Here is an 11,350-nt window from a genome sequence, read left to right on the forward strand (position 1 = left end):
GTTCCCTCGAAGACCCTCTCTCAGAGAACTCCCGGAGAGCCCGAAGCCCTCGGCCACTGCAAGCTGGCCCCTCCCCACCCTGCCTTCCTCCAGCCGCGGCCCCTCCACCAGGCTGCCCACCGGAACTCTCCTCCCCTCTCTTCCACCAGTGTCCTGTCCACCCTCGGGCCGCTGGACCCCCAATTGACTTCTCTAGACTCTTCCATGCCGCCCCCACCTCTGCCAGAGACTTCGGGGAGGTATTGCCTCCATCTCAAGCCAAGCAGGCAGTTCCCCTACAGACCGTAAAGCACCCCCATGGCTATTTCCAAAACACCTGACCCCCAGGAACTTCGCAATTCTGCCCTCCCCTCCCCTCACGGCCTGCCAGAGAGACCCCCCTGCTCCCCACCCTTAGTCCAGGCTCCATTCCATGACTACGGACCCTGCCAACCTGCCCTATGGGCTTTCACCCCCTGTGCAGACTCAGGGGTCTCCCCTGCCCGGACTTGCATTCCTGAGGCAGGCAGGCAGGCTCTGGCCTAGCAGGGCCTCAGCGTGCGGCCTGGGCAACTCCAGCCACTTTCCCCATCTGCTTCCCCTTGGAGACCCTTCAAGTCCACTACCCCTCCGGGGAGCCTCGCCACCCTCCAGGAGGTGAATCAGCCTCCCACCCCTGACGGGGGCTGACCCAGGCCTGGCAGCCGCTCTCTGCCTCACCCCCAGGGGAGGAGGGGACTTAGTCATCTGCCAGCCCCAGCCCCAGGGAAGGGTGGGTAGAAAGAAGGAGCTGGCAGTCCCATTAGCCAGGCTGCAGTCCTGGCTTCTCCCAATCACCTGATCCCCTCAGCTTCCGCCCATTCAGCATGGGGATAATTCTGCTTCTAAAGTGACTGACAGGCCCGGGATGAAACATGCCTGACCCTTTACTGGTCACTCGGAATTCTGACCACTGAGGACAGGTACCTGGTAGACCCTGGTTACACAGAATGAAGACATTTTGTATCCAGCTTGTTCCCAGGGCCTTTTGTATAAACTGTCCAGGAGCGAGGCCTCCTGGAGCCAACACAGACCTTTACAGTCCAGGCTTGGGGACCCAGCTTGCCGTTCTGGGCCGCCTCACACGCTGGATCTGGCCTAGATTGGAGGCCGCCATCTTGGCCCAGAAGATGGACTCCAGGTCACCTCCGAAGGGGCTGCTACGGGCCAGGCCTCGGAGTCCCTCACAGCCCTGCGCTGTCACCCATCAGTGCCCTGCCCCTGCTGGGGGACAGCTCCAGGGAAGAAGGAACACGGCCGCTCTGTCGAAACCTGGGGCTTGGCCTCCGGAACCTGACCCCAGTCCCGGCCTCGGCCTCGCGGGACTGCTGCTAGTCTAAGACCCAGGAGTGATTCTCTCCCAGTCTTCACTAGCCTAAGGGGCTCTCTCAGTCCCCTGAAAATAACTCCTGATCTGACCTTCATCCCGTTGCCATAATAATAGCTTACTCGGTAGCACAACCTGCACCCCATAAGCCATTTGTGGGCTTCATAAAATCATTCTCTGAGTCAGCTTGCCGTGCTGGGAAGTGAGGACCTGTGTGGCTCCAGCTGCGTGACCGCAGGCCAGACAACTCACCCCTGTGAGCCCCAGTTCCCTACCCTGGGAGATGGGGGTAGTAATTTTTGCCTTGCCCACGTCCCAGGGTTATGGGTAATCAGGCAAGATAATGGATGGAAAGAGGCCGTGCAGACTGTAAATCTGGGGTTCGGGTGAAAGGTGGGGCTGTGTTTACAGGTGAGGTCAGAAACCCCAGACACCAGGGAGGCCAGCCCACTGGCCAGAGGTTAAAGTCGTGCTATCAGTTCAGGGTGCAGGCTGAGGGGTCTGGGTGCTCCATTCAGGGCCTTTACCTTTTAACTGCCATTTAAGAAGTGAATATGCCCGATGGAAACTAAGTAAAGCTTATATTCGGGCCCCCCCTCCCCCGGTGACTCAATGGGTTCAAAATCTCAGCACTATCCAGCTACCTCCAGCCACTGTAGCACAAGTTCGATCCCCAGCCAGGGAAGTGACCCACAGGGTACAGCAGACCTGTCCTGTCTTCCCGCTGCTCCCTTAGCTGTGTGTTTCAGTCCATCTCCCAGTTCTGCTCCCCACTCTGTCTCTGAGAAATCCTCTCACCTCCCACACCTCTGGCCTGTATCCCAATTTTGTATGCATAAGTAAATAAACCTTAAAAAACAAATGTTGTGCTCACCCGTGTTTACTGCAGCATCATGTACAGGGGCCAGCTCACGGAAAGAGCATCAGTGCAGGCGGACAGGAGTGGACCTGGACATGTGGTCTGTCCACACAGAGGATTATTCAGCCATTTATAGAGAAAGGTGAAAGTTCGCCATCTATAGCAACATGGAAGGCGTTTGTGGGAAGCGGGTGTCGTGGGCAAGTCAGAATGACAGACACAGATGTCAGCTGTTGACAGAGCAGACAGTCTGACAAACTGCTTCTAAAAACTGTGGGCTGGGCCCCATCAACAAAGAGGTTTCTGAGTGGAGGGTGGGAGGTGGGGGAGGGAGATGGCGTCAAAGGGTTGCAGGGATGGTGGTGGGGAAAAGTGAAGTCGATCAATTCTGCTAAGAAGACTCTTCTCGTTTATTCCAGGTAAAGGCTGCAGGGCCCCAGGGGTGTGGCTGGAAGTGCTGGGGACACTCCTGGGCACCCTTTGTCCCGCATGACCCCCAGGGACAAGATCAAGGAAGCCCCAGGCACCCCCTGGGGCCCTGGCTAGCTTGGGTCTCGGTGCTGGCAGGAGGCCTGGGGTAGGGGCCTCCACAGCAGGACAGGAAGTAGAGCCCGAGGCCTGGGAAAGCCAGCAGGGAAGGAGTATGTGAGTGAGTATCTGCAGTCTGTGCTCCAGATGCAACGCAGATTTCAGAACAGGGAGAGAGGAGCCACACTGGAGGGGACCTGGAGCGGCAGGAAACTTCCTCAGGGCCCCAGAACCTCTGGCAACGAATCCCCCAGTCTGCCTCGGGGCTACTTCCCCGCAGCCAGAGGTCCCCGGCCTGTCCTGTCAGGAGGTGCGGCTGCCCTGTCCGACCGACCGCTGGGAGGTCCTGGACAAGGGCCTCACCTGTCCAAAGTTCAGTGTCACCGCTATAAATGGTGGAGACCTGGGGCCCTCCTTGGTGGCACAACGGGTTAAAGAGCAGCACTGTGAAGCTGGCCGCAGCCCCTTCAACAGGGGTCGGTCCCCAGCGGGGGAGCTGACCCACAGGGCGCAGCAGCCCTCTCCTGTCTCCCCGCGGCTCCCCTCAGCAGTGTGTTTCAGTCAGTGGGCCTGTTCTGCTCCCCACTCGGTCTCTGGTGAAGCCTCTCACGGCCTCTGCACCTCTGGCCTGTGCCTCAGTTCTGTGCATAAATAATAAATCCTAAAAAAAATGTGGCCTCTGCCCACCTCTTACGCAGAAGAGCATCTACAGGACTCACCCCTAGGACACACCCTAGGGCCGCCAGAAGTCCAGCAACGGTGTTTATGGTTTGATAAACCATAAACCTCAGTAGAGGGACGAGGGTGTCGGGTGTCGGCACTGGCCAAGAAACACAGCTGGTAAAAAGAAGAACATCGTGGAAGTACACCCCAAAAGAGGTGAAGAGCCCGGGGTTCAGCTCTCCGAGTGTCCACACACAGCACGCGCCACGCAGGGATCCGAACGGCCGCAGGGCCCTGTCGCGGCTGGTCGGCTCTGGGGTGAGGTTGATGGGGTAGCAACTGCCTTTCCACAGTCTTTCTGGTCTGGTTTGTTGTTTTAATGTCTCTCTCTCTCTTTCTTTATTGCACCATGCTTGGTTTACCGGGTTTGAATGTGTGTAACAGCAGGTGTGACTCTTTAGAATAACCACATCGAGCTAAAAGTATACTCTGTGGCTTTAATATACTCAGCGTCATTGAACGATGGTCACTGCTTCATCTCAAACACTGTCATCACCCACCCTCTGCTCCTCCCCGCCCAGCCTCTGGCTCCCACACTCTGCTCTGACTGCGGGCTTACCTGTCCTCGCCGCCTGGGGTGCGTGCAGGCCTCAGCACTGGCTAGTTACTTCTCAGACGCCTCCTACATACACAGTCATAGTATTAACAAGTTACTTGACAAAATTCATTTTCACTTTTTCACGCCAACACAATTTTGCAGTGAATCAACAGTGCTGAAAGGAAATGGACTCTAAGTTTAAAACAAAAGCTGAGCAATGGGGGATTTCCCCACCGCCATGCCAGGCAGCACTGGGGCTGATAGCTGGAAGGGCCAGAGGCTGGCTGGGCTGTGGCTGACGAGCGAGCGGCGGGCACAGTGTGCAGCTGGCACTGGCCCCTGCTTTTTAAGTTCTAGGATTGCGGGTTTCACAGTGCGTGTGGCAAGCAGATCCCCGGATTCTGCCTGGCCCAGTGTTCTGTGGGTCCCACCACCGAGCTTCCCTGGCCAGGCTGTGCCCTAGGAAGCAGGGCCCTGCCTAGTTCTCGGCCCTGAGCTGCTCCCTGGGCACAGCCTGGCCAGCAGTGGACAATGGCCGCTTTGTGGGAGCTCCCGCCTGGGCCGGGGGCAGCAGGAGCCACGAGGGAGGCTCCAGAGGCAGGAGTGGCAGCTGCTTTGCCGCCCTCCTCTGTCCTCTGGCCTGTGGCTTGCCCTTAGCGTGCCGGGTCAGCAGCCCCGGGCCCACCTGCACGAAGCCTGGGTCCCCGGGAGCCCCTGCCACCCAGAACCTTTCGTCACAAACCATGCCACGCACCGCATAGACACTTTCTGGAAAATCTTCTGGAACTGGGCAGGTTGGCTTGCATGCTTACCCCCAAGCCAAGCCATCCTTCGCTAAACCCTCCAGAACAGAGAGGACCGTGCGTGGCCTCTCGGGAAGCTGTGCCCATGCTGGGACATAAACACTGGCACTTGGCCAACTGGTTCTGTCCCAGAGGAAAAGCAGGCAGAGAAGCCACACAACCTCCAAGTTGGCAAGGGGGTAATCACTCTAGCAAAACCCTACATGAGCTGAGAGGAGAGGTGGAGCCCAGGGAGGGGATGTTTGCAGGGGTGGTCGGAGCATATGGGGGAGCTGGGACGAAACCCCATCCTACTGACCCTCACTCTTCGTGCCACTCCACCCACCCCCCTCCTCTCGCTGCCCTGAAGTGCCTGTGGCCACTGTTCTAAACGCTCCAAATCCAAATCCTCCAAATCAAGACCCAGACATCACCTCCTCCTTGAGGCCCTCTCTGATGGCTCGTACAGACGCCCAACCCCAGGGCTTCTCACCGAATTGCACCCTTAGACTTAAACAGAACCAGGCTCTCCCTGGTGGTGCAGCGGGTTAAAGCACAGCACTGTGAAGCTGCCCGCAGCCACGGCAACACGAGTTCGATCCCCGGCCAAGGAGTGACCCACAAGGCGCAGAAGACCGCTCCTGTCTCCCCTCTGCTCCCCTCAGCAGTGTACTTCATCCATCTGCCAGTTCTGCTCCCCAATTTGTCTCTGGTGAATTCTCTCACCCCCCACACCTCTGGGGGTATAAGCATAAATAAATAAATCTTAAAAGAAAGAAAGAAAGAATTAAATGGAACCTAGAGAGCGTATCTTAAGTATCTTTGTTTCAGAGAAGAATTTCCACACGCCTACCAGAGAGGCTGGTAGGCCAGTGGGTGAGATGGACGTGTAGGCAATTCCCATGAACACTCAGAAAGATATAAGGAGCGTAGTGGTCAAAGTGCAACAGGGCATCTAGAAAGAGCATCTCATCTCCTGCCCAGGGGCTTAGGGCACATGCCAGAGGGCTTCCTGGAGGTGGTGGCATTTGGACACTCACTCACACTGTGTAATTTGTGGGGTGGGGAGGGCTGTGTGTCTCTTCCACTGGACGGTGGATCCTTAATCATACTGTTGTCACGTGACTGAGCACTGACCGAAAGGCCAACAGCAGGCGTGTGGTGGTAGTGGAGTGCTTCCCCCTCAACATCTCCATAACGCTGAGCGGGGCCATCACACCGATCACCCTTGACTGATGAGGGGCCAGTTCTGAGAGGCCCAGGCTTGCTGGAAGCCACACAGCTGTCAGAAGGAGCCACTGCCCGCCCGCCTCACTCTCTCATGGCAAGAGACTCTCACCACCAAGAAGTGTCAGGCATGTCGAATGTCACAGCTGGTCGAGGCAAGCCTGTGTCCACCTCACCACTGCACACTGATGTCCACTGTCAGTTTGCTCTGTTATCTACCTGGGAGATTGGCGAGCAAAGTTTCCCAGGAGCAGAGGAGGCCCTGCCCAGGGAGCCCTGAAGGCCTCCAGCCTCCAGTTCTAGCTGGAACTTTCCATCTCCCTTCCCACTGCAGTAAACATGGCTTATTGGGGACTCTTCACTGGTGGTCAGGTGCCGACAGGTATTCAAGGCCCCGGAGTGGATGGCGTGGGCCTGGGGCTCCCTAGGGGAGGACCTGACCGGGCCTTGGGTCTGCAAAACCAACCCACCCTTTAAGCTTTACAGTTGAGGGGTAACTGGTTACGGTGGAAATCGTGGTGCTAAGATCCTTCCCCACCACCCCTTGCTGCCAGCCCGGCCAGCTCTGCAGCAGGGCTCTGCGTCTCCCTGACACAGGAAGGTCACCTCTGCTGAGGACCAAGTGGCAGGAAGGGGCAGTCGGGCTGCAGACATAGGCCAGCTGGACTGCCAACCAACAGGCTGCCAGGGGCGGGCGGGGAGGCTGTCTGCACTCACCTGGCTCTCAGCACAGAGCTCCGAGGAGACAGTGCTTCCTGTCTGAAACAGGAAGTGAGGCTTTTCTGTCTGCGCTCCAGAGCCAACCGCTTTTCCTCTAAGTAGAGCAGAGGTTAGCGAGGGCACACCCCGCCCACACAGGTGCCCAGCACAGCACACCTGGGGAGCAGGAGGGATTCACGATCACACCTCAGGGTTCCGAGGGCCAGACTTTGCAGGCCCAGGAGGTGCGCCGGGGCGGGGGGTTGGGGGGGATGTGCTCCCCGTTTGAGGAAGTGGGGACCCAGAGAAGTGAAGCAACTCGCCTGCAGACTCCCAGACTTAAGGGGGCAGTGGCGGTCCTGGACCTTGGCGCCCTGCCAGTCTGGGCAGAACAGGCCCAGAGGTAGGAACCTGGACCGTGACCGTGGTCCCGTGCTGGATAGGGACAGGGTGGGGCCAGAAATGAGGGCAAGCTGGGTTTTCCAGCTACACACTTGACAGGAATGTGGAGCCATAGGAACCCGGATGATTTATGGCTTCCCACAGCCCCTCCCTCCAGAAAATATCAGGAAATTGCCGGTCAGGCTTCGGACCTACAAGCTGGCCCATCCCCAGTCCTCTCAGCCGCTTCCGGAGGCCCCTCCCCCACACCGGAGGCGGGCTCCTGACCCCAGCCCTTCTCCTGGCACAGGGCTGGCAGGAAGAGCCCGCAGGCCCAGCGGAGGGGTGAGTTTGCAGGGGCTGAGGCCTGTCCCACCATCACCTCAGCTCTTGCTGTGCTCGTGTCCGGGGAAGGCGTCAGCAGGTTCCACCCGCACTGCACCGTCTCTGCTCAGCTCGGTCCCCTGCATTCATCACTGCTGCATTCAAAAAGCTCTCTTTGGCCGGCCTGGTGCTGCAGGGGGTTAAAGCACGGCGGCACTAGGAAGCTAGCTGAAGCCGCTTCAACACCGAGTTCAAACCCAGGCCAGGGAGGGACCCACAGGGCGCAGCAGACTTCTGTCTCCCCGCTGCTCCCCTCAGCAGTGGACTTTGTCCATCTGCCTCTTCTGCTCCCCGCTCTGTCTCTGGTCAGTACTCTCACTCCCTGTACCTGGCCTATACCCCAGTTCTTCTAGATAAAAATAAAATCTTAAAAAAAAAAGCTCAGGCTGCAGCCCTCAGACACGGCTACCACCTCCTCTGGGAGATGAGGAGGCCGTCAGTGGGCACCCAAGGCCAAGGTCATGCTGGGGAGAGAAGGCCCACTTAGGTGCTGCTCGGTGGCTGAGGAAGGCAGGGAGACTGCGAAGGAGACCAAGGCCTCCGGGCGCTGTGTGAAAGGCGCAGGTGGGCTGCAGGGCTCCAGGAGGGGCTGTTGGCTGCCAGTCAGAGTCCCGACCCCAGGACTCCGCCCCCCGCTGTCCTGCAGGCTCCTCAAACTCGTGTGCCATCAGCTCTCCAGACACCTTCACGTGCCTCTGAGTCCAAACCCGCCCCACCCGCCCCGCCTCGGGAGTGGCTGTCTCCCGGCCGGGCTGCTCCCCACCCCGCTGGTCTCGCCCCACCCCTCCTGCTGCCTGTCTGTGCCACCCAGCTCCTCTGGCTGGGCTGCTCCAGCCAGCGCCTCGGCCGTCTGTGAGCGGGCATCCGGCCCAGCCCAGGCCTGCCTTTGGCCTGTGGAGGGACGGGCGGTGAGGAAAGCCCCTGGTGAGTCTGGGGGCTGCGAGCCCCAGTTCCACGACCAAGGCTCCCTGCTGATGCACACACGGGCGTCTCTGGAAGCTGACTGGTGTCCACGGTCACAGCAGCTAACAGTCACGGCCTCTCTCCCCCATCACACACCACAGCCCAGAGTGGAGCTCAGCACGTCAGACTTAAGCGAGCGCGAGGCAGCAGCCACTCCCATTCTATAGGTGAGGAGAGGGAGGCAGGGAGAAGCCGTGGAACGTGGAGACTGCAGTAGCTAGAGGTGGCGTCGGGGTTCAGGGCCAGGTGTGACTCAGCCCCAGCCCACACACCTTGCCATGCTGCCCGTAACTGGCCCCACCCAGAATGCCCCACTCGGTCACCAGCCCTCACCCGGGCGGGAGGACTGGGGGCTGCTTCTCCCGGGAGCTCTGGGCACGCGGCGGTAAGGCCCTGCGAGCTGGCTGCGGCTGCTGAATGACCTGCATTCCTCAAGCGGTGCCAGGCGGCTTCAGCTGTGCCTGCCCCCTCGCCAGCACGCTGGCCGCCCAGCGCTGCCGCTGCTGGACCTGGCCCAAGCCTGGGAGATGGCCCCAGGCCAGGGTCTGTGTGGCCTTGGGCCGCTGATGAGCGCATCGTCCGGCAAGGTAAGGCTGCCCAGCAGCCGTGTCGGACTCAACACACGCGGACCTGGCGTCACGTGAGGGCCGCGGACAGGAGTCCCTGAACTCAGACTCTGCATCCGGAAGGGGCAGCCAGGGCCTCCAGGTGCGCCTGCATTCCGGAGAGCCTCCGCTGTCAAAGGTCAGGAGCGGGGTGCGCACAGCAGGGACCGGCGCTGGGCAGGCAGCTGAGCAGGCGCAGACGGGCCCTGGGAGGGAAGGAGGCCTGGCTCTGGCTGTGGCCTGGAGTCAGACTCTTGGTGGGCCCTGACCTGCTGCCCACTAGGCCCAGCAAGGGGTCAGGTGCAGTGCTTGGAAAGCCACCAGGAGCCCTAAGGGTGGGGGTGGGGGTGGCCCTAGACAGTCCAGAGATTGCACAGGCTTCGGTCCCGGCGCCGCTCTGGCTCTGGGTAGAGAGTGGCGTCCCCCAGGCTCAGACACAGCTGCGGTCACTACAGTCATGTTGAGGCCCTTGTGGGGCTTGGAGCTTCACCCCAGCTTTTGGCCTCCCCGCCTCCCTGCTCCTTGCTCTGTCTGCTCAACTGGTGCTTCTTCTACATTGTCTCAACACAGGAAACACGCTCTGTTTCCTTTGCACTTGCAGTTCTCCACACCCCGACACCCCCAAACAACAGACTCCCCAGGTACCGGCCACATTTGCCTCCTCATGTGACACAAGCTATGCAACGCCCATCGTCTGACAGATTCTGGGTGGATCGGGAGAAGCTCTGAAAAATCAGACTTTCCACTGCTAACTTATGTGATGACCTCCCTTTTTTGTATAATCATAATATCAAAATATTCTGAGCAACCATCAGTTTACAACTGGATTGCCTCAGCCGCATAAGGCTGCTGCCTGGTTCAGGCAAGCTGCCCCAGGACGAGAAATTCCTGTGTCTCCTGAGACAGAAGGCAAACCCCAGGAGAAATAAGACCCCAGGACATAAAAACTCCTGGGAAGCTTCCTTGGTCTCTTTAAATAAAAAAGTAAACCTCAGATAAGGCTCCCAGGGCATAAGGACAAATTTTAACCTTGACTACACAGGTGTTGTTTGATACACAACTGTACAACTTTCTCTTAATTTACTCCTTTTAAAACAAGCACTGACTACTCTCTGCCAGCCTTAAACTAGCCATTAGCTTTTCTTTAGACAATTACTGATAACACTGCTAACACAATTTATTACTACCCCAGACCCCTAACAACCTTTTGCTAACAGGCTCACCCTTTCCCAGACATCTCTTCCTTTGAGTGATAACTAAACAGTATACATGATAACTATCACAAAACGTATAATCTATTATACCCTAAATTGTTAAGAGAAGAATGCTTTTTCCCCTTGTCCTTGAGGACGTTTTATGGTGATGTCTCATTAACTTACCCTATGCATTATTACAATGAACTACTTGCTACACGGTATAAATAAAGACCTGCTGAGGGACTGGCAGGAAGACTTGCACCCGATCCTGACTCCTGTGTCTTCCTCGCGCCCACTCCTGTCTCCCCTCTTGGAGTCTCCACTTGCCGACGCCTTCCCATCTTAGGGTCCTGCCTGTGCTGCCTCCAGACACCTCAAAAGTTGGAGCTGGTCTCCAACACTCATGCCTTTAGGCCTCTGCTCAGCTGACGCCAGTCGGGTGGATCTTTTTTGACTGTTCTATTCAAAACAGCAACGACTACCCTTGACTCATCTCCCAGACACGTGCGGCTGCCCGGCACACGGCCCCCAAGTCCCACAGTCTTGTCCTGACGTTGATAGAGAAGAATCCACCTGCAGCCAGGGCCACGCACGGCTGCTTGCACGCTCCCACCTCTGCGCGCTCCCGGGGGGCTCGCTCCTCTCACATCCGGGGCTGGCACACAAGGCCTGTGGCGTGTCCGGCCGCCTGGGCCTGGGCCTGGGCTGTGTGAGATGCGCCCATGGAAGGGCGTCGGGTCAGGAGCCCCTGAGCGGTCAGGAGGGCTCTGGCCACCCCCACCCTACTGGCAGAGATGGCTGGAAAGTGAGTGGGTACAAATGATTTGTTTGGGGCCTTCGTTTAGAAGTTGTTTTGGGGCCCTCCCTGGTGGTGGAAGGGTTAGAGCCCCGCAATGCGAGGCTAGCTGCAGCTGCTTCAGCACAGTTTTGATCCCTAGCCAGGGGGGTGACCTCTCCTGTCTCCCCTCAACAGTGTACTTCATGGGTCGGCCTGTTCTCCCCACTCTGTCTCTGGTGAATCCTCTCACTGCCCCTGTACCTCTGGCCTGTACCCCAGTTCTATGAATAAATAAATCTTAAAAAAAAAAAAAAGAGTTGCTTTGGGGACCAGAAATAGACT

At 58.2% G+C, this 11,350-nt stretch overlaps 1 protein-coding gene across 1 annotated transcript in view; it reads right to left on the bottom strand.

The window, feature by feature from the left end:
- MICALL1 (MICAL-like 1) overlaps positions 1 to 5,989 on the bottom strand; it is a 22,220-nt gene extending 16,231 nt beyond the window's left edge. Inside the window, exon 1 of the mRNA XM_004676451.2 lies at positions 5,913 to 5,989. Coding sequence (XP_004676508.1) covers positions 5,913 to 5,989 — 77 coding nt within the window. The remainder of the gene's footprint in view (positions 1 to 5,912) is intronic.
- Between the last annotated feature and the right edge of the window lie 5,361 nt (positions 5,990 to 11,350).

Source organism: Condylura cristata, unplaced genomic scaffold (genome assembly GCF_000260355.1).
Source record: "Condylura cristata isolate star-nosed mole 26May11 unplaced genomic scaffold, ConCri1.0 scaffold00004, whole genome shotgun sequence".
Lineage (NCBI taxonomy): Eukaryota > Metazoa > Chordata > Mammalia > Eulipotyphla > Talpidae > Condylura > Condylura cristata.